The sequence below is a fragment of the Pavona decussata genome, unplaced genomic scaffold, assembly GCF_977016875.1.
Source record: "Pavona decussata unplaced genomic scaffold, jaPavDecu1.1 SCAFFOLD_9, whole genome shotgun sequence".
Taxonomy (NCBI): Eukaryota; Metazoa; Cnidaria; class Anthozoa; order Scleractinia; family Agariciidae; genus Pavona; species Pavona decussata.
The window spans coordinates 3,428,609-3,456,113 of record NW_028145432.1 but is presented as its reverse complement, the minus strand read 5'-3'; the positions used below and the strand labels follow the sequence as shown (position 1 = coordinate 3,456,113).

General features: G+C 36.3%; 2 protein-coding genes across 2 annotated transcripts; one reads left to right on the top strand and one right to left on the bottom strand.

Annotated features, from left to right (window-relative positions):
* Window positions 1-8,350: 8,350 nt before the first annotated feature.
* LOC146488605 (GPI inositol-deacylase-like) lies at window positions 8,351-11,485 on the bottom strand. The gene has a single exon (XM_085116728.1). The coding sequence runs from the start codon at window positions 11,409-11,411 to the stop codon at window positions 8,652-8,654; it is 2,760 nt and encodes a 919-aa protein (XP_084972854.1). The 5' UTR covers window positions 11,412-11,485; the 3' UTR covers window positions 8,351-8,651.
* Window positions 11,486-11,552: 67 nt separating this feature from the next.
* LOC146488604 (polyglutamylase complex subunit TTLL1-like) lies at window positions 11,553-27,420 on the top strand. The gene is made up of 14 exons (XM_085118790.1): window positions 11,553-11,881; window positions 14,066-14,131; window positions 15,118-15,260; window positions 16,992-17,096; window positions 17,729-17,804; window positions 19,261-19,395; window positions 21,143-21,251; window positions 21,337-21,417; window positions 22,723-22,785; window positions 23,378-23,418; window positions 24,030-24,075; window positions 24,183-24,292; window positions 25,745-25,798; window positions 25,897-27,420. Exons 1-14 carry the CDS (start codon window positions 11,763-11,765, stop codon window positions 26,015-26,017), a joined length of 1,269 nt encoding a protein of 422 aa, XP_084974916.1. The 5' UTR covers window positions 11,553-11,762; the 3' UTR covers window positions 26,018-27,420.
* The last annotated feature ends 85 nt before the right edge of the window (window positions 27,421-27,505 follow it).

Sequence of the window (27,505 nt, the reverse complement as noted above, 5' to 3'; positions counted from 1 at the left end):
AATAAGCAACTGAACATTTGGTGAGTTTGTAGCAGTAAAGTAAAAAAGAAGGAAAAATAACCCTGTTTCTTTCATCCCCGACTCATCTTCAATAAAATGGATAAACAAGAAATATAAGATGGGATCTTAGTTTTCGAAATTACGAAAGCTTATTACGAAAACTAAGACCCCACCGGAAAAGTGACATATCAAGAAAAAAAAAATGGTCTTTGTTTTCGGGGTCTTAGCTTTCGTGACAACCGAGATTTGCTGGCAATTTTTCCATTTTCACCTAATTCTGGATCCCAGTGCCTCTGGTGAAGAAGGGATGGGGGCACCTGGCCATGACTCAAAGCTTCCACACAAAAAATGTAGTTTGTCTGTTCCTTAGAACTAGAAGTAAATACTGAATTAAATAAACTTTGCGAATGGCTAACAGCGAACAAATTAACTCTAAATACTAAGAAATCTAATTATGTAATATTTCTTAATTACAAAATGAAACTTCCTTATCAACCAACGATAAATATTTTTATTACGACAATGATAAAGTTTCATATTCAGAATTAGAATGTAAAGATCACGTGAAATATCTTGGCGTACTCATTGACCAGAATCTCAACTGGAAAGTTCATATAGATTTAATTGCTCTAAAAGTTAGCAAGGCCATTGGCATGATAGCTAAATTGAGACATTTTGTACCCCTCTCTGTTCTTGTCAAGTTTTATCAATCCAAGAGACTTGATCAATCTCTTTTTCCCCCTACTTCATGTATGGAATTAGTTCGTGGGGTCAAGCTTCTCAGTCTAACCGCCGTAGAAACAGTGTAGAAAAGCTTCATCTCCAACAAAAACGGGCTCTACGTTTGATGAACTTTTCTACAAAAAGTGAACACGCTATTCCTTACTTTATTAACCTTAACATCCTACCTGTTCATTTTCTCTATGTCGAATCTGTTTCCTGTTTAATGTATGATATCCAAAACAAACTAGCATCTGTTCGTATTCAAAATTGATTTAAACATGTCTCAGATATACATTTCTACAACACCAGGTCAGCAACAGCCGACAAATTTTATATCATGTCTTCACGTCTTGATCAACTAAAGAATTCATTTTCTCGATTTGGTGCACGGCTATGGAATATTTTACCCCCCCCCCCTCCCCCCCCGGGACTTAACCGGATAATATTGGAAAGTCTTACAGCAGAAAATTATTCAAAAAACAAATACATGAAATACTAATCAACATTTTAAAAAAAGAAAATGCTTACCTTACACCTTCTTCAATTCTTGAAATAATGAAAAGCTTGTAAATTTGTAACAATCCTGTAATTTCTATCAGCTTGCGAATCCTTTTTGTTTTGTATATTCACTTATTTGTTTACTACTTGTTTAATTTTATTTTAGTTGCTGCTGTCAATTTGTAAACACCAAATTTATTTGCATTTAGTTTAGTATAGTCATACCTACCCGTCTCGACTAGCTTTAGCTTTTTGCGGGTAGGTAGATAACTAACTTGTAACTCTCTGTTTTAATAAAGTGTTGTTGTTGTTACGTTGTTGTTGTTGTCTATTTAACTGTTTTTGCATTGTAATATTTTCTTGCAAAAACCTTCATTAATAATAATGCTGACCTAGTTTTCGCCACGTATACCCGCCTCAATTTTCTAACCCCCTCCCGTCCCACCATCCAACACATAATGACCCCTTTGAAAGTCGCAATCATCCTCGCATATTAAATTATGCGGCCTTTCTACACTTAACTGTACTGAAAAAAAAAAGCAATTTCTTCTAGCCAACTTAAGTGATCAGTTACTTTCACGTCGTGTCCATAAAAACAGACAGAAAAAAGCCCGCATTCATTCATATTCTTGTGATTCACATTATCATTCATAATAAACATTTTTTCTTTCGTTTCCTTTCAGGTTTTTTAAAAGGTTTAAGGTTAAGGTTTTTATTATTATGCACTATCTCAATGGTTTATAACAAAAGGAAATATATAAAAACAATTCTCCCTCACAAAAGCCGCAATTTAACCATCTTTTTATGTTAAGGGATTAGTATTAGTTAAACTATTTTTTGCCCTTTCACCGTTACATTTACACCGGCTATTTCAGTTATATCGGTCTTTCTTCCTAGTGACTTCCAGTCACTTTTCCGGTCTTAGTTTTTGTAATAAGCTAAGACCCCATCTTATTCTTCTCGTTTATCCATTTTATTAAAGATGAGTCGGGGAGGAAAGAGTGAGTGATGTTATTCTCGAGGGGCTTCTCACGTGCGATAAAAAACAACTGAACATTTGGTAAGTTTATTGCAGATATAACTTCCGCTCACCTTCAAAAAAGTACAAAACTACGGGAAGGTAAGTGTGAGAATCGTTTAGTTGACATTTTTTGACAGTGTACATTAGGTTGCCCTATTTTGGCGTGATTACCTTAAGCATGTACACAAAAAACGTGGTTGATACGATTTGTGAGTTAGTATTCGGCGAGTTAGGATTTGTGAATTACGATTCGATTTTTCCAAATCCCTCCTTCCACCCGCGTTTACGACAAACGACAAACGTGAGATTTCCGTTTTTGTTTTCTTGAAATAAATAGTAAAAAGATGAGAATAGTGCAAAGGAACTCTGGCCTTTGATGCTAACGCAAAACTACTCAATTTGACAGAGAAACTGAAAATAGCAAGTGGCAAATATTGGATAAACATGGTCACGTGGTCATATCTCACTTTTGACGTTTGCCGTTTACCATAAATGTCGGTCTATCAAATTTTGTCGCTCTATTAAATTTTCTTAATCGTCAGATGAGGATGGCGAGGGTTATGCTGTAAGTGTAAGCGTGATATGAAATGGCAACCACGCCGTTAAGTTCTTCGCTGCTTCCTTGGGTTCATTGAAGTGCTTCGATCCCTTCATTCATTCAACAAGCCAGCGGTATTTCAGGGATTTATTCACAAATGAGCACTTTTTACCACTGTGGGCCAAATCATTGTTTTTGAGGAGCATTTAATACGCGCTTACTCGTTATAAATTTACAAATAAACAATCAAAGTGTACATGTCCGTCTAGATCTACTTCGCCAAGAGCAGAAAAATGAGGCACTGTAAATTAATATAACTGTAGATACTTTAGCTTTCATAAAGGCATAAGGGATATAACGGTTTACCTTTACAAACACAAAGCTAACCGTCTGTCTTTCCTTCCAGCAAAGACAGAAACGACCTCATTTATGTCTATTTCCTTGTGTTTGTGAACATGCATTACGGATAGCGAGGACAACCTCGCATCTGACATAGCACTTCGAAGCCTCTTCATGCTACTTAAGCTCCGCTCTGCAGCACACGTAGACACAGGGTGTGTGAGAAGTGTCTTGACTGCTACAACAATTCCAGGGTAAAATTCTGGGATAGAAAAGTCCAGCGTTTCCACCAAGGTCCGACATTCGGGTGTGGAAAAACACACTACGTTGACTTCCTTTATAAAAACTATTTCAAGACATAAACTGAGTTAAGTGACTTGCATTGATTGAAATTGTGTTTTTTATCAAATTATTAAGTTTTATTTATTTGCCTTTCATTTATTTTATTTCATTTTATCTTACCTGATTTTACCTTATTTTATTTTATTTTATTTTCGACTTTTTCAGGTGCGCACGTGCGTATGTGCGTACAGGTAGCTATGTGCGTTATCGACGTTATCGTTCATTTATCGTTGTCGTTATAGTTATCGACGTTACGTACGTTATCGACGATTGAAACGTTAAACAAAAGACACCACAAGATTTGATTCCCGTCAGTTTATTACAAAGGGCCAGTCCATAGGCACCTATGGTCCCATTGTGTTGCGAAACAGCACGAATGGAAAACGGCTCGGATAAAAGTAGGGTACGTATAGTTTCCGCGAAAGAATTTATCCGAGCCGTTCCATAAAAAGGACGGTTCGGAGAATTTCTTTCGTGTAAACTAAACGTTACTCTAGCCGTTTTTTATCCGTTTTATGGGCGCGAATGGTCGGATTCTCGACCCGTTTTTGCGCATGACTGACGTTTTTTGCAGTCAGGGCAAAGGCTCTAGGATCAACAGGGGTCTCGTCGCGGAACGACACGTGTAAAAATTAGCTCCGTGCCTCGTGTAAGCACTTACCCGTTCCAGGTACGGTGATTTTGTGCTTGCGACAATATAGAGGAAAAAGAGAGGTAAGAGGAAATCGAGAACAAAGCCACTGTGGAATGGCAGATTACGAATGTGCCCTCTTTTTTCCAAGCTTTTCTTGGTTTCTCATTGATTAAGATTTCCTTGATTTCCTTATTGAAAGCAAACGCAACAAACAAAGTGGCAATCTGTGATCCCCCTACCCCCCTCTTTGGGGTAGAGTTACTGGGCGCAGAGTCTCTGCAGAGTCCCACCCTCACCGGTCCACCCGCCGAAGGAGCTCCGAAAACCTGATGATGCTGAAAACATTATATAGGACGCGACAGCGTCTTTCCCTCCCATGTGGGACACATTTTCTTAGACGTGCACGAGGCACAGCCTCGTTTGGGTGCGAAGCTTGCTTTCGTCCTATAACGTCATACAATTACTTTTTTCCTTCACAACTCTGACAGAAGTCTTGAACTCGTGGATTTTTTGACATCTTTTAGGCTGATGTCGATTACAGCAAGGATTTTCTTGAAAATGTTCGTCTTAACTTAAGAGAGGCCCGGACGAGAGGTTCCGCCAACTATAGTGATTTGACAGATTTTACTGGGAAGATTTGGGTGTTTTGAAAAGTGGTCATTTACGGGAGGTGGTCGCACAGGTAGATTCGACTGTATTTTGATCGACATTGTGCACATCCTTTTCTTGAACTAACATTGCTGCGCGGCCTTGCTTACTTGCATCTACAGGTACTTCACACTGAGAATCCCAGTTACGGTGAAAGAGCATAACATTTGAGCCAGTAATTGATTCCTTCAAGTCCTGAAACTCTTTTTGTGCTTCCTTTTACCAGTAAAATGGTACATTCTTCTTCAGAAGGTATTTCAGAGCTTGTGTTCGAAGTGACAAGGAACTTCTTGACAGCAGAGGTGTAAGTTAGGGTAAGCATAGATACGGGATTGCTTTTACTCCTTTGCTCATGGTTGGGGTGAAATTTCAATTTCCCTTGTGAAGAATATATACTTGGATACGTTGCAGAAACAGAAATGGGTGTTTCCAGGGCGCGCAACACTTGAGATCAGGTCGTTTAGAGGCTATGATATGAGCATGTGCCTTGCTTATAAGGGAAACAGAGCTACAGCTATCCAGTGGTGAAGGCAGTTGTTGACCCGACTGAGGTCCATAAAATGTGGTGTTGTTGTAGTTGATTCTCTGGTTGAGAAGAAGCGGCTGGCTTGGTAACAGCAGATAAACCAAATAAGGGTGTGGTTGTTGGTTGCTAGTCAGAGGTAGCTAGAGCATTTTGATGTGGGGCTAAGCAGTGGCTGTGTTTTGTGCACCTGACTTAACAGAAAAAACTTTCTTTTTTGGAGTCTGAGTTTCACACTTTTGCAGTTGAGTTGAAAGGACTACAAGCTGCTGTCGTAATGTGTTCAGCTCATCAGACGAAGAGGAGTTTTGGGGTGTAGTCGATGAATGAGTTTGAAGATGACGGATAGCCTTACAACCCCATTTCTTGCAGTGTTGACATTTATGCTATCGACCATAGGAACAGATGTTATTCTGTTCTTCACAGTTTGCTTTCTGGAGACGGTTATAATTCCTGCAGATCTCCGGTTGTTTCACCGTGTCCTCGAGCCGTCTCGTACAGAATCGTACGAGATGCGTTGTTGCTTCGCAATTGTAACGATCGTTCGATTGACGACGTGAACTTTGTGGCAGACTAAGAAACAAAAGCTTTCGGTGACGATAATTTCAAGTCGTCCAAGGACGAATTTGCGTTCGCGGAGCGGGTTCCACAACTTTCTCAAGAGTTTAGAATTCTCCAGCTTGCACAACGAGCTGCTGAAAAACACTTAAATTTACTTTCGAAATGAACTGAAATAATAATAGTAATAATAATAATAATAATAATAATAATAATAATAATAACAATAACAACAACAACAACAACAACAACAACAACAATAATAATAATAATAATAATAATAATAATAACAACAACAACAACAACAACAACAACAACAACAACAATAATAATAATAATAAATAATATTTCACGATGGAAACACTTAAAAAAAAGTATAATAAAACGCCTAATGTCCATTATTTCAAAAGCTTAAAGCGCCTCGCAATATTGAGTGAGTTTGTTATCACTGACTTCTGTATTGTATTTAGATTGAGGATTTTACGGATGGTAAATAGTTTTAGAATTTAATTACTAGGATCTTTATGATTAGGAGTTGGGATTTTAATTGTAAGGACTTTGGTCGTTGCATTGATTGGCTACGGCTGGCCGCCCAATCATTGTTTAGGATATCTGGGCAATCATAATCATAATCATAATCATAATTATCATCATCATCATCATCATCATCATCATCATCATAATAATAATAATAATAAAAGAAGTTTAATTCCACCATCATCGCAGTTAATCTGAATTACAATGTCGGTACAATTGTAGAACTATAAAAATTACATACTGTTAATCAATCAATCAATGACGGACTGGGTTACAGTAAGTTTCATTTCAAAATTACAAATAAATTCATACTTATACAAGTTAAAAAATGGATATAAAGTCTAAAATCTAAAAATGTAGCCGACTGAATCATTTCCAATTTTCTGGCCAAGTTTTCCAGTTGATGACAGGTTTGGTTTTCGTGCCAGTCGGCTGAGCCGGGAATGTGAAGAAGTTAGGACTCACCCTACCCTACAAAGAACCAGTCTCGGTAGGTACAGAACATTTGTACACGTGTCGATGCTGTTAACATTATAACTGCCGCAGATCGATTTCTGAGGTTCTGGGATAACGTGAACATAGCCTTAGTATTTAATAGAAGAAAGACCCTCGCAGTAACATACGCCACATAAGCAGCCTCTGAGATACCGTGCAGTGCTCAACCAAGTCAACTGGGCTATAAAATCTCCCGAGAAAACTACTAGAACATTATCAAAAACATATATATCTTTTTATAATTTGGAAAGCTAAGAGTTCAAAGTCAGATTACGAAACAGTGGGTAGGTTTGCGCGAAGAACTACTACCATACAACAAATCGATAGAAATATACTTCTCTTCCCGTAAACTCTTCAGGAGTTTAGAGAAACGGACCCGTAGAAATTTTGACGAGTTTGTATCAAATATACCAGACGAGGATCGATAGGGAGATGAAAAGGAAAATATCAGAGAAATATCATATATTTGAACTGCGAGTGAAAGCCGCGGACCATCACAGCCTTTTACAGCTCTTTCACCAGCAGTTCAAATTTATGATGTTTCATAGATTTCCCTTTCATCTATTCTATGAACTCACAATATGACCAGCTCCCAGTTGGCGTGACAGTTCAGTTGGGAGAGTACTGCACCGGCATCGCAGTTGAATCACGCCCGCTTTCTTTTCGGAACTGCGTAGTTTGCGCACATTGCTATGGTGATCTTTCTTCTTTCAATCGCAGTTCAAATCTGTAATATTCCATCGACAAAGGAATTGATGCGGTGTTGAATATAAACAGAAGTGCTACAAAATGCCGAAAAATAGGACCCGCCAGTTTTTCACACTGTACCGCACGGGTTTCGAAACAGACTAGCAAATTTGTACGGCGTTACGAGCCTGTTCACATCGCACTTTGGCGCGAAAACCGATTCGGCGCCGAGTGTTCCACTCTAAAGAGCGGAATCAGTGTTTGACTTTCATAGCCCTATCCGGCAGACTGAAGCTTGAGAGAAGAAATTTGAGAGAAATAGTCGACAACATCAGTCACCGTCTACAAACACAACCTAAACAGTGACTTGGCTGGGAAAAAAATGGAGTACGCCCTTGTTACCTTACATAATCCCTCAAATTTGAATAGAAAGTTCTTTAACATTTAACAAAAATTTCTGACTTGAAATTCTGTTTTCTCCCGGGTTTTGCCCATTCCCAAAATGTGTTTTTTTACAGTGAAAAGAAATACTAACAATACTAGCGCTACTCTTTAATTCAACAGTATATTAATTTTATTACCTGGTGAAACAATAAATTATTAATGTTAATCAAGGCGAAAATAGTGAAAACTATAGCAAAACCAGCTGGTAATCACCAATAAAATGCAATAACTCATGTCACTCCTTAATTAATACCTTATTCTCTTAACAAATAATGTTTTTCACACTTATATTTTTTGGATTCATTAGTCCTTATTTCATATTCTCTTCATATTTTTATCTGTTCAAGACAACAGGACGGTACCTTTTCAATTTTTAACCAGAGAACGTAATAAATTTTTAATCATGGCTCTTCAATTTTCTTAAGTTACTTTACAGGAGAAGCAAAATTATTATAACGAACTAAGGAAAAGACAAAATAGAGAAAATGGTATAAGAATGGGAAAGTGAATTTACAAATTAAAGCTACATAATCATCCTAGCCTTGAAGCTGAATGAAAGTTATGTAAATTCATGTAAATCACTCTAAGTTGATTGTACTTCCAGAAAATCTGTGAAAATACATTTTGAATTTCATTTACATCAAGACCAGGAACTGCACGTCTTTCATTCCTCCTTACGCCTTTCACTATTATATCGAACAACAAACTGGGACACATTCAATACAGTAAAAACAAAACAAGTGACATAAGGTATCATATACAGAGGAATGATCGGAGCTTGAGTCACAGCAATACTAAGTATGAAGCACAGGTATACCAAGGAACGAGGAACCCTTGTCAGAGGGTCAAATACAATGACATTCATACCAATAACGACTGAAAACAAAGTTGTGTGATCTCGAGAAAGATGATAAGAAAGAGTAATGCTTTTGGCCCAAACTGCTAATGCTGGAAGATTTATGACAATAACCAAGAAAATTAGCACACATAAAGTCAAATAAAAGTTTCCTAAACTCTCCAATAATGTCATCAGTCTTTTGTTCTTTTGAGAAGGAGGTTGATTATTGCAGACTTTGTAAACAGCAGCATAATTCCAAGTCCTCCAGAGACACAACAGGAAGGTCAGGACTAGGCTCAATGTTCCACAAAACACAAGTGATGATGTAATAATAAGAACTCCATAGATATAATCCTTAGTTCCAAGCCCAGTTTGTAAATGAGCAAGCACTTTAAAATGACTTAAAATAAAGCTACCAAACCTAACAAACATTCCAAGCCATACAAACAAGGAGATGACAATAATCACTGCTGTAGATATGATGAGAATCAAGGGAAGCAACCAAGTGAAAGTGTTCAAGTCATCAATGTTTGGGAGCCAACTATGTTGACCACTATCGCCTTTCAGAACAAAATATGCAAGCACAAACTGTGAAACAAAGAAATGACTTTGGATGACAAGCAGCAGTACTCTGAGGCTCTTGGTCACATTGGCAACCAAACTGAAGAATGACTCACACTGATGTTCATTGGCCACTGATGACAACTGCCATGCAAACACTAACATGACAACAGAAAATGTCCAACAGACAAGCTGGACTGCATAAAACCTATATATCTGACCAAGTGTTTGATAAAAGTCATATTGAGCAGTTACTCTATGTGAGCACTTGGGATCAAGCCAAAGGTGCATCTGTACATGGTCTTTGTTTCCTTTTGGTTTGGGGTGATGTAATTTTAACACAAGTTTTGCTGAGCCATTGCTTGAAGAACTGTACACATCTTCATTAAACCATGGCACATGAATTCTTCCTATTAACACTGACTTTTTGACATCACAGTCCATAGGTTCAATGTCAAAAACATACACATTCCAGCTCTTGGTTACAGATTTTAAACTTATGTTGGCAAAAAGGCAATCAGAAGCAATATCAAGAACACTTGATTTTTTTGATAAAGCCCCTGGTAATTCAACCTCATACAATGAGCTACTGGAGGATTGATACTCAGACCAAAGAATACTAGCTTTTGTTGACACTGGCACACTGACAGCAAAATAAGCCATTCCTGGAAAATACTTTAGATCAAGCTTTGCATACTTGATTGCTGATCCATTCCACGGAAGTAACTCTGCAAGGTGAGAAAGGTCTGACACAGTGCTACAAGCTTGCCCAGATGTCTCATGGCACCCATGTAACCAGTGATCAGATTCAATAGATGTCAGTATTATCAGAGAATCATGAGTTGTAGACCACTCATCTATGGGAAATGCAAATACTTTTTGTTCATTTATAGTATTGCCGCTTCCTTTGAATCTCCAAAGTCTTTTGTGTAAAACCACAGGATTAAAATCCTTGGCCATTCTATTCCCAAGTTCTCCAGCATTAACTAAATGCACAGTTGACTGACCTGGATTCTTGATAAAGTGATGTAAAAAAATCTTCATCCTTTGTTTCTTATCCTCCATTATTTGTCTTTTCTTCAGATCAATCATATCAAATAACGCACGGTTGGTCACCAGAACTATTTGTCGACACCAGCATAAGCAGAGATGGTCCACACTCACCCATGCTCTTGGTACTGATGTTGTTACTGCGCTGACAGTTTGAGACGGTTCAGCTATCTGGTTCATGGAGGATGGACTGGACCTTACCAACACATCTCTGATGCCTCCACTCACAGATACCAAAGTGACATTCTCTAGTCTTGATTCAGTCTCATTGACAAATGCTTGACTTTTCCAAAAGCTGTTAACATTTTCATAATACTCCACTATCTGAGGGTCAAGTGGTATAACAGGATGGCGATGTGGTGTTCCAAAGGTTATGATTGTATGCACAAGACTAGGATTGAACTTTGGCAGTGTAAATAAACCTCTCGCAATCAATCCACCCATGGAGTGACCCACAAGTACAACAGAGGTGGGGGGATTTGCCACCTTCTTGTATAACCAAAGAATGCGTGTAACACAAAGTCTTATAAATTCAGTTTGTTCATTCAAAACTCCTCCAAACAGGCCAGATAACGATTCATCTAAGTCAGCCGTAAAATAGTTAAAATGGACTCTCGATCTCAGACTTTCCGCTTTCCTCAACGCCACCGATGCAAGTGATCGCGCTTGTTTATAACTTCCTGCATTGCCGGGAATAAATAGAACAGGAATCCCGGACAATTGTAGATCTCTGGACTGATCTGCATAGTCTCCTTCGCCATAAAGATACAAAGCGTATCTTGGAAAGCGTTTTGATGTTCCTTTCCATAGCGGCACTTTGATATAGCGCGGCCATTCGTACATCCATGTCATGTCGCATCTGTTCTCTTCAAAGTTGGTGAGAAAATCCCGGAAACCTATCAGTGCAAACGCAGCAAAGACAGCAAGCCAGATAATCAACACCAAGTGTTGTGTTCTTGAGATATATGCGGACATTTTTCTCCGTTAGCGCTTTTATAGCTTTGAAAAGGAGTTTGTCTCAAACAAAAACCTGGAGGGACGCTACTGAGCTCGGCTACCAAGTCACTCAGAGTAGAGCTTCATATATGCTACACCACGCGTCGAAAGGTCAGCTTTTGAGGACTTTTGAAACAGCGGCAATCAGAGAACGATGTCTCCAATACATCTTGCCGTCGATTTCATTTCAGTAAGAGATAACTAGGTTCAGTGGGTCGACTACACCTATTAAATCGCCAAACTGTGTCCTGGGAAAAATGCTTTAAGAGGATATCACCGTTCCGTCCTTCTGGTTTATGGTTACCAGTCCTTCAGTCACTTTCTCCTACCATGATGTCAGGGAGCCGTGTGAAGTATGTGTGCGACCAAGATAAGTCGGTCTTGGTGAACAATTTCGAGAAACGCGGCTGGGTCCCTTGTGCTGAAGATGAAGACTGGAATTTCTACTGGTAAGCTAAGATTAGTTTGACAGAGCGCTAGCACAGCAGCAATGAATTCGTATGCAGGAGCAACGTGACAACCAGTAAACATGGTTACTGAGGTGATGATAAGGTTTTCCTTGTGTCAATTCTTTGCCACACAGTATATGTGTGAAAGTCATATCAAAATGGTCACTTTTTTAATATCTATCATTTTTTATAAAGGTAAGGAATTGTAGCTTCCTTGATTTTGCACGGTTTTTGACTGCGGTAAAAGCAGATCAGCTTTTGGGATCCATAAAGAAAATTGGGGGTAACCGCGCATTTTTCAGGGATAATGAAAAGCCTCAACATACAAAAAATGAAGGGCAGTTTTTTCCATATTGAAGCTTAATTATGTCTAAGAAATGTATTTTTTCACTGTGCCGCTTTGACCCACTCCATACTTTGCAAGGCTGCTGCTTACAGAACCTTGGTAGCCTGGGGCGCCCAAGAAAATGCACAGGGCGCCTAATTTTTTTTCGCAGCCGCTAAATAAACAATAGCCGCCATTTGGCGCGAAAATATGCTCAGATATTTGTCTGCGGACATTATCTGTTCCGAGAAGCAAACAGTTTTCTGAGAGCTAAGCTCGAGGAAAACTGTGAGCTTCGAGGAGCAGATAATGTCCAAGGACAAATATCTGAGCATATTTTTAAACCCAAATGGAGGCTATTGTGGTTATTATCCTTCAAATATTTTTCATAACATGCAGCAACGAGGTTGAGTATTGGAATATTTTGTTTAAGAACAGTTTACCGTCAAAAACTTTTAGAGCGTATGTTGTTTTCTGATACTGCTTTATTGACCAGCAGGTTTATCTCTCCTTCTGTCACAAAAGCAAACCGTTCCCCCATCTTGACATTAATTTTATTTATAAATAAGATGCGCCTTGAAGTTTTTGAACTTGGGGAATATCACTTGGGGAATATCACTTGGGGAATATCATTGGATATTCCCCAGTTTTAGCTGGGGTATATTCGGTCACATTAGGCGTTTAGACCAATTGCACGCGAGCGAAAATATTTGATGGATTATAACACTTCACATGCTGGGCTCTTAACTTCTTGGCTTTTTGCCTTGCGGGCTCCTTGAAATTTTTCTTAGGCAACAGCCTTGCTTTGAACAATTAAAAAACCAGAAGTAGCGAAGGTTGTTAAAACACAAGAATATGACTACAGCTGCCAATGAAACCTTGAATTAATTCAGGACATTATGAACACGATTGGTGATTGCTTTGCTATTTAGCCCCGGAAGAACTCTGCAGAGAAATTTAACTAAGTTATATCACCTTGAGAGTGAAAAGCAAGGGAATTTTGTTTTCAACAGATATTACTATTGAATGTGAATTGCCCTATGCTGTTTTGTAATATTTTGTGCCACTAAATTTGTAAAATGTACATGAAGGGGAAGATATGAAAGTTAAAATTTTCATTTACATAATTGTAGCTAGAGCCAGTTCCTAACGATACCCTAAAACTTGGAGTAAAGAATGTAGAGTTCTAATATTTTTCATGAATAATTGGAGACAATCCAGCCTTTTTTATAATCTGACATAAGTAGTTATATATAAGTATATTAATTTACACAAGGAATTGAAATGCTACTGAAGAAAATGTGTAAATATGTATATAATGTTTTTGACATCTTACAATATGAATACGACAGATATTTTTGCATCATAGTGGACTCACATGTTGGCAACATCAGAGCAAATTCATGTGAGCAAACAGTTTTTATACTTGTGAAAGTTAGTTTCCAAGTTACTATGGTTAGCAATGTACAACAACAACATGCTAGTGAATTTAAGGGTGCATGGTATGTGGATTTTCCAAAAGTCTGGATTTTAGCTGCTTTTAACTTCTTGGATGGGGAACTGGTAGCTCCTAGCTAGAGATCTATATTTTGCAAAAAGAATAGGAAAAAGGCTTTTTCAGTTTCTTAACTGGGTCCGGAAGAAAAATAAAGGTGTGACCATGGGTGAAAACTTGTGCAGTCAGTAAGTTGATATTTTCCATAAAATCTCCAGCGGTTCCTGACAATGATCACACAGGGGCATTTACATTCATTTGATATAGGTACATAAAATTGATTTAAAGTGTTTCACTTGGTTATAAGTTATTACACCATACATGTAAATCATTCTAAATATTTGAACCTGTTTTATTTTGACAGGGCCAGTGTACAGACAGTAAGAGCAATATTTAATGTGGAAACAGGATATAGACTTGGAGATGACCAGTAAGAAACTAACTTTTGTCCAGCTTAAATCTACTTCCAAGAACTTCTTCCTTAGCCATATAGATAAAAGTTTATGTAAAAAAAAATAAAGTTAGTGTAAAATATGTAGGCACTGACATTTCACTGAGTGCTGAATTCATAGGCATGAGGGAAGCTTGGGAGCCTTGTAAATCTTCATGCACTCTTTCAAATGACAGTACAATCTGAGTTCATTTCACTAAAAAGTTGCTAGTTCACTTAAGTGCATGTTGTTTTTCAAATGTGTTTTCAACCTCGTTCCCAGGGTCCTCTCCTACTCGTGTTTTAGTTTGAGAATTTTCAATCCATTTGGCTTCTATTTTCTTTTGTTTCAGGGTAATTACAGACTATAACCTGGAACAAAGGAAAAAAATCAAACTGATTTGTAAAATTTAAAACACAGTAAAACCTCAACCTAGTACATGAATTTATTATGAGTTGTGTGCCTAGAAATTTAGAAAGACAAAAACAGACTTTACTTTTCCTGACATTTGTTATTCCTGTGGGTCTGAAGTAGGGACTAGCCACCTCTGATAATTTGCTGAGATTTCACAAAAAAGTTCAGTCTATACTTTTTGCTGAAACGAAATAAAGTGCAAACTTAAGATGATTCATGAAATTGCTGAAATTTCAAGCCATAATGCTTTCACAGAGCAATTTTATGTCTTTTTTTGTATATCTCCTTTTATTCTGTATTCTATGTTAGGTAATGACCTCAGGGCTCCTATTGATAGCAGAGATGCTTTGTAAGCTCCCTGAAGGGACTACCCTGAGGTCCTACCTATTCATTTTTTGGCTTTTAAATAAAGGTGTCAATCAATCAATCATACTTCACACATAACCAAGCTTCAGCAGAACTCTCTACACTGTCCTACGTACCTATAGTAAAGTAAATAAACAGATGTAAGCACATCCTGAATGCAGGACACCAACAAGGAAAATTCATTTTTTTTATTCCACACTTGTAGAGTGATCAACCACTTTCCTAACCACTATGAGCTAACAAGAAAAGATATGATGATGAAAAATATCAAGAGGTACCGCAAGGACGTAGAGAAAGAAGGAAATCCCTTGGCAGAGAAAGATGACCTTGGGAGATATATTCATCTTGGTAAATATAGTGATGTAATTGGTACTCATCAAACAGAATTGTTCAGTCACTACTAGGAGGGGGTGGGGGGGGGGTGCTCTTTTGAATTTTAAGTGGAGGTGTACCAGCTGGTCCTCCAAACCTTGACCCCATTTGGACCAAAACATTTCATTTTTTAATACCCATTTTCAGACCCAGTCTGAACCTGTAAAAACTGTACCTGTTTTCAGACCTGGCCTCTTAAATAATTTATTCATACCCATTTTCAGACCAAAACAGCTAAAAAACCCCTACCATTTGGGATGCACGAACTTACAGGTGTATGTAGGTTAATACATAAGGCCATATCAACGTCCTTTTTAAGTGTCTCTCTTTTTAAGATGTTAAAATGTTTGTGAAAAACCCCTGCTAACTTATTTGATTTCAGAGATTTAGTCATGTTGTTATTTTGATTCAGAGGGCGTCACGTTCCTGACTCCAATGGGCAATGAGCCTGGATACACTGTTAAACCAATCACCAGGATTCTAACCAAATCACTCAAATTTTTCTACATTTATTCTGACATGGCGTAGAAAACTAGAATTACAAATTTTAACATAAAAATCATCAAAATAAAGTGAAACCTAAGAAAACTGATGACAGCTAAGAGCGCTTTCCATTTATCAGAACTGGTGGGTCAGACCACACAGGGAATGCACAAATTTGAAGGCCAATAATGTAACGCATACTATTTTTGGAATGTTTGAATTTGAAAATTTTGTGGAACAATGCCTCCAAAATGACCCATTCCCTTAACCAACTGGCCGATTTGGCTGGCCAGTTCTGAAAAATGGAAAGTACTCTTGTTGTAAAGGTGGAACAACAAGCTCAAGGATAAATAATTAGCAAAGAGTTCAAGGGCTGGGGTTATAAAGGGCCTGTTGTATTATTTTTAGGCTGATTGTCCAGTTCTGGAAAAAAAACATACCCGCCCCATGGAAGGTCATCGGGAATTCCTAGGGGGAGGGGGGTCTTAAAATTCAAAATTTTTGAAGCGAAGTATGAAGCTAAACTGGAATTTCCTTGGGGGGGGGGGGGGGGATGGGGGTGCAAAACAGAAAACGTTCCGTGGGGGGAGTATGGATATTTTCTGGAACTGCACATATTGGCTTTAATCAAAACTGGGACTTAACTACAGGGAAAAAAGGCTAGGTTTAAAATTTCAATCTAAAAGTCAACATTTTACTATTTTACGTTTTTTCCCCCTTTGGATTGCCCATGTTTCTGGCATGTATGGTCATGACAGTTCAAAAATAATAACCTGGCTCCAGCAACTCAAACACAAACTTAAGTTTGATATAGGCCCTTTGTGTCCCCAGCCCCTCAATAGAAAAACAATTTATTTATGCCCATTTAGTGGCATTAAGTTTACCGGTAATTTACTTAATTTTCACCTTGAGAAAGTGTCGTGTAGCTTCAGATTTTGATCCAATCTTGTCCATTACAGGAATGTAATGGATAACAGACGGTCCATGTGCAATAATTATTAGCCTTTGGGTGTCTATCTGTTTTTGGAAATTCACTTGGTTGTCAGAGTGTACAACAGCTCAATAAATTATTGTTCAGGTTGGAAAAAAATACCAGTATCCAGCTGTCCAATCAAAGTATAACAAAATGCTTGAAGTTTTTTGAAGAATATTTAGTTTAATTTCTGTGCCTATTTCCTGGTATATTATAAGATTTGTAAAGTGTTTTGATCTTCTTTTTCATAGATTTTATCCCAGTCACATTCATCATGCCAGCAGACTATAACTTGTTTGTTGAGGAATTCAGAAAGAATCCATCTAGCACTTGGATCATGAAACCAACCAATAAGTGTATGATGGTTTTGCTTTATATTTATATAGTTTAATACATACTTTCAGTGTATGGTAGGTTAGAGTATCTTTACACAACAAAGGTACACAAAATTGTACCAGTTAGGTACAGTTAGGAGAGTTTAATTTTTATTATTATGGTGAAACTGTATGTTGGTATGTACAGTGTGAATATGTTTTTAGCATCTTTCTTTTTCAGGAGTGAGTGAGTCAACATTTTATGTGTTGATGTATATTTTATCGTTTAATTACTATACTAATATACTAAATAGGATATTTAATTTTACATTGTGCAACTTATCCAGAAGTTCAAAACAGCTGTTTATGGACTTTGAACCTTTACTTTGATATATCACAAGAAAAGGTTTTATTTTATGGAGGAGAATCTACCAGACTGACATAAGAACTGTTGAGTGCTTTGAGTTCTAACATGTTTTATATAGCCTTTGGCAAATCCACGGTCACATTTCCTTTGGCTAAGTTAAAAAGTTAAAATATATGTACCATAACAGGCAAAAGTAAACCAGTGGAAAGTTAACAATTAAGTTGGCTATATAGGAAATAAATGCAATGAAAATTATTGAAGTTGTCTGTTTTTGTCACTTTGTTTATTTTATCTTTGTTCTCCTCAGCCCAGGGGAAGGGGATTTTTCTTATTAACAGACTGTCTCAGCTGAAGAAATGGTCCAAAGACAGCCGAGGAACACCGTAAGATTAATATTAATAGAAAACTTAGATGTGACCAACATGTAATAAATTGCGTTTCAAAAATTAGTTAAATTTCACTTTAATTTTTTTTTGCTAGATGTTGTGAAATTTTTAAAACAATGTTTTATTAATTCCGTAACGGTATCCATAAGCTTCATAAAACAGATTGAAAAACTTGTCTGATAACAGTACTCTCTTTAATTAATAATGATAATTACTATTATAATTAAATTATTGGGGCTGACAGTTTTTTATTCACCTGTGATTGGTTTTCCCTGATGACAGACACAATCTCATAAATTTCACTTTATATAATAATATTACTTTATGTCCAATTTGCACTGTTATTCTTCTTCATATAATTATTTAAATTTTCTACGATTTAACATGCAAAAGTTTCTGTTTATATTTACTGCACTTTCTGATGTCTTATTCAATATGGTAACTTAATTCATAGTGCACTGGGAAAAATTGTAAATAGTTGAAGGGCTTGACCATTAACTGACACCATACGTGACTAATTGATGACATCAATGACATCAATGAGTAATCAATAGGTAATCAATGGGTAATCATTTGATTAGTCATTTATTATTACTGATGTTCAATGTGTAATTGAGGAATAATTATTTGATAGCTAGGCCGCAAAATTTTCAGTCATCGATTTTTTATTTAGTCATTGATTGCATTAATTACTCATCTAGATAACATTGATTAGTCATTGATATAATCTTGTGGCTACACAAACCATAACAAATCGAAAATAAAGAAATAAAAACAAGTCCATATTTACATTATTGAAACCCTTCACATAAAGAAGTCAGTTACAATAAAAGTAAATGCCAGTAAATTGTAATACATGTGCAGCATATTAATATATGTGTAATCAATGAGTAATCGATGAGTAATCAATAGCATCAATGAATAATCAATGGCATCAGTGAGTTATGGAATGGAAAGGCCACAAAAATTTTTTTCATCAATTAGTCATCAATTACTCATTATATAATCATCACCAATAATCAATGACTAATCATTTGATTACTCATTGATGCCATTGATCATTGATTAGTTATTTTTGTAGTGCTTTCTATATTGCTTTTTGTTGTTTCAGCTCAGATTTTCTGGATTTTTTACACATGGCCTTTGATTCCTTCAGGAAACATTGCCCCTATAGATGTTTTATCTGCTGCTTGAAGTGCTTTTCGTTGTAATAAAAACAGTAATCTTGCCCATATTGATGGGTTTTTACACCAAACAAACTGCAAAAAAGCAAAAAGATCTTGCGGCAATGTTTCTTAAAGGACATGATCGACGCCCTCATGTAAAAAATCTGGCAAATATGAGCTAAAACAACAAAAATCGATTTAAAAGCACTGTTAAGGTTAGTGTTGGTTATGCCCCGAGCCCTTCCTGAGTTGTGCTTATTTGCTATTGTGTTGTGATTTTATTGTAGGCTTGTTCATCCTGGTGGAAAGGATGCATATGTAATATCAAGATACATTGATAATCCTCTGTTAATTGGTGGCAAAAAGTTTGACTTGCGTATTTATGTCTTGGTGACATCGTATCGACCTCTTAAGTGTTATTTGTAAGTGACATGGCTTAAATGTTCTTAAAGGAAACCTCCACTCTCGAAACATGTTAACGTTACATTATTGAAATACAATTTTCTTTGAAATTTCATTGGAAAACATGAAAATAATATTTCAGTGTCAGAAAAAACATAATTTGATTATCGGCTTTTTTCGCATTTAAATTTCCCTCGCGCTGCCATCTTCGATTTCATGACGTTATAAGGTTGTTCAATTGTTTTACACAAAAGAACTTCTGCTGAATAACAATAGCTGCAACCATTACAGGTCATAAAATTCAAAATGGCTGCCCCCAGGAAATTTAAAAGCGAAAGTTGTTGATAATCATATCTAATTTTTAACACACTTGAATGTCATTTCTACGTTTTAGACAAAAATTTAGAATTTAGACACTATTTCAAATGCTTACCCGTCAATTTGTTGTGAGAGTGGAGGTTCCCTTTAATTAGTGAAAATTAGCCTCCAATCTACTGCCATTTAAAACACAGTATGTAAGGCTGTCACTGTACAGAAGCCTAAAGAGAAATCTGCTGTTAGGAGAGTTCTTTTAGAGAGCTGAGGGAACTGAAAAAGGCATACAGTGACAAGTTTATCGATTTTTTGCTTGATGCACAGTATAACATAACAAAAGTAATGCTACATGTTGGTTTTTGTAAGGCCACATGCAAAAATGCAGCAATTAAATCTGTGAAAAAAAAAACAAAACAAAACAAAAAAAAAACAAAAAACAAAACAAAACAAACAACAAACAAATTAACTACATGTAAAAATAAATTGACACTTTTTGGGTCAGTTAATTATTCCTGAGCCCTTCAATTTTGCTATTTTGCCTGCCTTTAAGAAACAGAATCAACCATTTGGGTTTAATTGACAGTTTAGATTACCTTGAGTACTCAGTAGTACTGTAAATCTGTGACATAATTATGTGTCAGCAAAATATTGATAAGGTTAACTCTTTTTCCAAAACTTTCTTTGCTACCGCACTGATTTCTAAAACAAGTCGACATCTTTGCTCCAAACACCAACTAAAGCTGAAACTGTTTAATATGTATTTTGGACCTACATTCTGTCAGGCAGAATGTATTTTTTATGATTCAGCTCCTCAGGGGGAGGGGTATTCAATTACTCAATTACACGGTAGGTTTTAGGTGGGTATGTGCTGCCTGTATCTCAAAAACTGGGCCCTGTTTTAGAAGGGTTTTGTGTTCAGAGTGATACCCCATATTTGTTGAAATGGACCATTTATACCTCATTGTTCTAGATATGATAATTACATTATCATGGATATACAGCATGTAGAATGTATCAGTGAGTTGGCTGTATATTTGTAAGTTAAAAATATTGAAGCTCATATTTTGGAAGCTCCTGTGTGTTTAAACAATAGTACACCACATTTAAGAATATTTTCAAATATCGATTCCCCATAATTTCTAGATTATATCAGGAGTCCAATGGTGGCAAATACTGGCGTTAAAGAAAATAAAGATAAGAAAGTTTTTAGTCTGATCTCTCCCCTCCCCCCACCCCTCTAAAAAAATTTCAGTTTAGCTTGATACTTTGCTTTAAAAAAATTGACTTTAATATTAAGACCACCCCCTTGGAATTTCTAATGACTTTCTGGGTGGGTGTGGATATTTGATGGAACCACACATTCTCATCATCATCATCATCATCATCATCATCATCATCATTGTCATTATTATCATCATTGAACTTAATATGACTGACTTTGTTTTGTTCCAGATATAAACTGGGATTCTGTAGGTTTTGTACAGTACAGTACAATGCGAGTCTTAATGAACTAGACAACATGTTTGTGCACCTCACAAATGTTGCCATCCAGAAGTATGGGGTAAGAAAGCTATACTTTCACTGTTGCTAGATTAATAACATTCATCGGTTGATAATTATTTTAATTTATGACTGTTCTTTTACAGGAAGAGTACAATCCTATTCATGGTGGGAAGTGGACTGTAAAAAACTTACAATTTTATCTTGAAGGAACCAGAGGCAAAGAGGCATGTGTTATATACAAAGTCCTGACATTAGTCAGTTATTTTATGATGTTCTTTGATGCCTTATCTTTTACTTTTGATAATGTGTGTAATACTGCTAACTTGACACCCTAACCAAGTTAAGCAAAAATAGTATGCATAGTGTATAGGGCCGGGGAGGCACACTTGGTGATGATTAAGTTATAACATTTTGAGTTAAGAATACCACTGCCCTGGGCGCTTATTTAATTTTGGGCCCATGACCTTGGGCGCTTATTCGAGAGTGCACGCATTATTCGAGAGTGCACTTGTAATTTTCCCAACATTTTCAACAAGCGAGGGCATTTTTAGGGAATAACCAAACAAGGGATAACAAGTTTACTTTGCCTCAACAAGAGAAACAAAGTGCAAAAGCTAACATGGACAAGCCATAAACAATATAAAAGTTCATCGACTACTGTATCTAAAACCAAGTTTGGAACACAACTGATGCTCCTCTTACTTCATGCTGGGCTAGTAGAGAAATGTGTTTTTTTTTTGGTTGGGGTGGAAGTGGGCGATTATTAACTTTTTGGACTTACGGGTGGGGGCTTAATTCAAATGTGGACGGTTAATCGAATAAATATGGTATGTTGATGATGCATATTATTCAGTTGTGTGGATGCATTGATCTGGAGATGCAGACGTATTCAGTATGAAAGTCTAAAAATCATTCTGATCTGTGCAATTTAAGGTTCAATTTATTTCTGTTTGTATGAAATGATGTGTTACTCAATATGGCTTCCATGGCGATGACTGTCAATAATTATTGCTGGAAGCAAATGCAACATTTCTATGTTCATGCCTATCTGTATTTATTGTTATTGAATGTTAATATTTATTTATTTGTATATATTTTAAGTTAATTATTAACTTAAATACACCTTTTTCAGTTAGACTGTAAGTAAATCTTTAATATAGACAATTACAAACTCAGCACTGCCACAGTATTCATCTGGGATTGGAGTGCATTTTTTCAAGAAATTATCAAAGAAGGCGTTAAATTTGTAAAACAACGACAGAAAAACAAACAATGAAAACAAAACAAAAACTAGGGGTCATTAATTTTTATTAATGATTTATGTGAAGTAAGGCTATTCACAAGTTATTATTAATAATAATTTATTATGTCCACTCAGTGCTGTGTATTTTCTTCTAAGTTCCTCAGCATGTATACTATTAATAACCATGCATTTTGTGGGTTCATGTTGTTGTATTAATTTAATGTTTGTACCAATATTAATATTACTTACTTCTTGCATACACCTTATCATATCTTGTGTTCTTTAGGTGACAGACAAGTTATTTGATGATATTAACTGGTGTATTGTACACTCACTTAAGGCAGTACAGGTAAGATTTCAATAAATTATTATACTGTGCTACTTTGTCTGTTAGCAGATCCGTTAGCAGATTTCCTCACAATAGAATACTAAAGTGTGGCATCACAGATATTTGAATGTTTGAAATTAAGAGCATGATGAAAAATGACTACTTGCCAAAAACCAGCATCTTATTGCATCAAAATTGACCAATTGCACAGCATGTACTGAGAGATATAATAATTGAATTATAAAAATATAATTACCTGTTAATGAGCAAGTGAGTAAGTTGTTGTTCCTATTAATAATATGGACAGTGCATTATACTTTCTTGGAATTTCCACTTTATCACCATCAGATGGAAGCAGGAAATAAGGCCCCTAGATTCCTGTACTTATGAATGACTTGGCATGCCCCACCAAAATATGCAAGAGGCATATTATTTTGTAACTCATTCATACTTCTTTTAACAACCAAAAGCTTATCTCACGACCCTGTAAAAATATGGCCAGGATTTATTTGTAGAGAAAACACTTAAGGCTGCAAAATGCACTCTTACCTTCGTAGGGAGGTTTTGTCTGCATAAATGAAATGTTTAAATAAATATTAATTTTGTTTCTTAGAATGTGATAGCCAATGACAGGCACTGCTTTGAATGCTATGGGTGAGTTAACATTCTATAAAAAAAATAATAAAATAATAACAATAAAATAAGCAACAAAAGCTGCTGATTCTTTTAAAATTAAACTTCAGACAGTATCATCACTGTTTTAAAAAAAATTATTTTGTTGTACTCGATGCAATATTTGTACATTTTAATAGCAATTGAAAGGAACAAATCTCACTTGCAAAGAATTTTACTGGATGTACACTTCATTAAAACACTAAATGTGACAATTAGAATATTGTAAATGTTTCTCAATGCAAGTACAAGGATCTGTTTCAACTTGAAGTTTAAACTACATCTGATGTAGACTTACAATAAGTTGACTCAAGCAAGAAGCAGAATATGAAACCCAGGGGTAAGGGTCCTTTTGTGCTTGCAGAAATATCCATACCCTCTCATGGAAGGGATTAGAAATTCCCTTTTTTTTTGGGGGGGGGGGGGGGGTCTTAAAAGTAAAAATAAAAGTAAAAAATAAAGGATAAAGTATGGATTATTTCCAGAGGACTAGGGTTTCTTCTGTGGGGGGTAAAGATATATAATTTGCTGGAAATGCACATTGTGAGACATGAAGTTGCTCAATATGTAAAGTTTGTTAATTCATTTTATAGTTATGACATCATAATTGATGATAATCTCAAGCCTTGGTTGATTGAGGTTAGTATTACATGGCAATGTTCAGCCTGACTTTGGTGACATCAATATATTATTTTTAGTACATGAGAATTCTATGTAAGTCAGTGATTGACTTTTGATTTTGATAGGTGAATGCCTCACCGTCACTGACCTCCACCACATCTGCCGACAGAATCATGAAATACAATCTCATACATGATACTCTTAGTATTGTGGTACCTAATGGAGAGATTCCAGAGTGAGTTCTGTTCATACTCAGTAGTAACATAATATAAACAATCCCTTTGACTTAACTACAGTCGAACCTCCACTAACGGCCACCTCTCCACAACGGCCACCTGTCTACAACGGCCACTTTTTGTTGTCCCGGCAGACAGTCCATACATTAGCTCTTGTTTAAACCTCTCTACAACGGCCACCTCTCTGCAACGGCAAAGGCCACTAAAGTGCGTCCCCAACTGCCAAAATAACCTCTCGACAACGGCCAGTACAATTCTTTTTTGTTAAAACCTTTTTTTATAAACTGACGCAGTAATCGACATTTGTCTTCGGAACATTACGTTTCTGTATCCATTTTAAAAATATACGTATTTTGATTGTGTTCTTTTTATATGCTGCAGTAGGCATAAATTGTGTACAATAATATAGTGAATGTTGCGAACCTTGCTCGTTTCGCCTTGTTAACATTTTGATTCAAAACATTATTTACGTTTTATTGTGTATTTTATCTACATATATGATTTAAGATTGGATTGCCATTATAGGCTACAGTAAGCATGAACTTGGCACAAACAAACATGTTGTACTTCCCGAAAAAAAGGTGTCATATTACACTCTACCTCCCCATAATGGCCACCTCTCCACAACGGCCGCTTTCTTCTGTCCCCAAGGTGGCCGTTGTGGAGAGGTTCAACTGTATTTTTAATTAGATACATGTAGTTTCAGTTGTATTGTAAATAACTGCATAATTCAGCCATGTGGCTGCAATGCGGCTTTAATAAATCATCTATCTTTTACAGGAGAATTAAAACATCTCAACTGTAGTCATTTTATTTGTAAATAAATATAACCAACAGGGTTTTGCTTGTTTCTACATCTCGATCATTCAGTTCTTTCACTGTTTTTGTTTCTTGTACAGTCGAGCCTCCATAAGCAGACACCCTTGGGACCAGAAAAAGTGTCCGCTTAAGAGAGGTGTCCACTTATAGGAGGTTAAAAATGTAGTGTTTGTATGTAGCTTGTAACATGACCAAGTGTCCACTTACAAGGTGTCCGCCTACAGGAGGTGTCCATTAGCAGAGGTTCAGCTGTACATTAGTTTGTTGCTATCATAAAACTAAACTGCTAATGGGTCAACATATTCCATTTTTTTAATGTCTTTTTGCAACTCCTTAAGTTTTGTATGAGCACTTATTTTGGGAGTATTGAAATAGGCATAATTAATAACCAACAATAGTTGGGTTTTATGTGGTTTAGATTTCATGTTATGAATGGAAAAGTAATGCACTAAATAAAATAAGGCAGGCTTGAACAGTGTTTCAGAGAACTTCAGAGAAATTTGGAATTTTTTTAGGCCAGAGAGCAGTTATCTATTGTTTTTATGACTACCCCAAATATTCTAGTACAGCAGTGACTGTAATACCACCACAAACATGACCAGTTACACACTACAAACTATTTTGCTTTTCAGTGTGAGATGGAATAAGCTACCATCCAAAGAAGCTCTAGGAAATTTTGAAGTTTTGTAAGTGAACATGGGTTTCATTTTTCTTCATGGGTCGTTTTTGCTGTTCAACTTATGTTTTCATGTATCCAACACTGTTATATTTTTTTCCAATACAGGTATGATGAAGAGTTGGCCTGCCAAGATACTGTGGAAAGGGACTCAAGATCAAGAACAGGACAAGTGTCCTCATCTCGTACTGGCAAAGACAGTAAAACTAAGCAAGCTACATGGAAATAACATTTATCACTGTGAAGACAACATACGACACTACACTTCAGAATTTTCCTAAACATCTTGAGTGGAACATGACGGATTTCTATAATTTGACCCAATTTCTCAATTAAGGTGGCTGGCACTGGTTTCCAGCACTTTCAGGCACCAAATGAATATACTTTAACGGATGAATACTACCACTCTATGTCAGCTGACACAACAATAATGGCATCAAACAAATGCGTAATCATTGGTGAACAAAGTAATAGGTTACCATAGCAACAGTACAACCTGTTAAAAGCACCCTGAATTTTGATTTCAAGTGGTTATAACTCAAAAACTCATGTTTTTAGGTATAACCACTTCAAGCTAAAACTAGGGGTGTTTTTAACTGGTCATGATCATATCAAGGTAATGATCATTACTGTGGTATCAAGTGACACTCATAGAGTGGTAATGTTGGTCTGTCAACGCCCCCGGATAAGTGATGGAAACTGTTATTAGCCAGCTTAACAATCCCTTGTAGTTGCTGTTCAACATTCAGTTTCATTGTTGTGCACGGACTCAGATTTTTCAAGCACAATTCAGCAGCTCAACTAAGAGAAGTAACATTGGTTATGAAAAGACTAAGGTGAAAATTTCTTTCAACATCAAGTCTCAGAACTTGTTCTCACCTACAACACAAGACATACTGGCATTCCTTTATAATAAGTTGTAAAAGATACCTGTGGTCAATATACCAGTAATTATAAATATCTTGGTTTTGGTTGATCAACGCAAAACATAAAAAAAAGCCACGAACGTATAATTTTCATGGACAATACTTCTATCACCATTCCAACTTTTCCATCTATGGAATTTGGATTATCTAGGATGGTATTGTGACTGCCATTTTAATGCTAATCTATCACAAAGGCCTGTTTACACATGCAAGTTTTTGTGCCATTTTTGTGCACTTTTTAGGACAACTTTTGTTGTGCTCAAGTTGCAATTTCAAATGGTCTGTGTAAACTAGAGGCAATTTCAGCATGATTTTTTGCTGCAATATCGTAGGGGTTTCAAACGTCAAGACTTGAATTTGATCAACATGTTAATACACTATATTTAAATGCAAAACTGTTTACCGGTTTATTTAATGAAAACCCTTCTTCATACAAATAACATCAACATTCCATAAAGTATTTCAGTGAAAATAAGGTTACACTAAGCCTTTTTGACCTTGCTGACTGTGCAGACCCAATAACAGTATGGGTTAAAAAGGGTTAGTGGAACCTTAAATATTGCAGTTGAAGCCTGCCAGGTCTGGTAATTAACCAAGGTACCTATGGATATTTTCCAGTTATTGTAGAATTATTTAATGTGAAAAACGTTTTGTCTAACTTTGTTGATGTACAGAATAACAAAGAATAAAGTTACAAAAAAACCCCCACAAAACGAAACAAAACATATGCTATACTATTACTAATTTTATTGGTTGAATTAATGCAACTCAACTTAAACTATTCTTAACAA

Bases quoted from the DNA above. Each gene is read 5' to 3' on its own strand.
- LOC146488605 (XM_085116728.1), bottom strand. From the start codon at position 11,411: ATGTCCGCATATATCTCAAGAACACAACACTTGGTGTTGATTATCTGG.
- LOC146488604 (XM_085118790.1), top strand. From the start codon at position 11,763: ATGATGTCAGGGAGCCGTGTGAAGTATGTGTGCGACCAAGATAAGTCG. The intron at 21,252-21,336 runs GTAAGAAAGCTA...GTTCTTTTACAG, and splicing joins TTGCCATCCAGAAGTATGGG to GAAGAGTACAATCCTATTCA. The intron at 22,786-23,377 runs GTAAGATTTCAA...TTTGTTTCTTAG, and splicing joins ACTCACTTAAGGCAGTACAG to AATGTGATAGCCAATGACAG.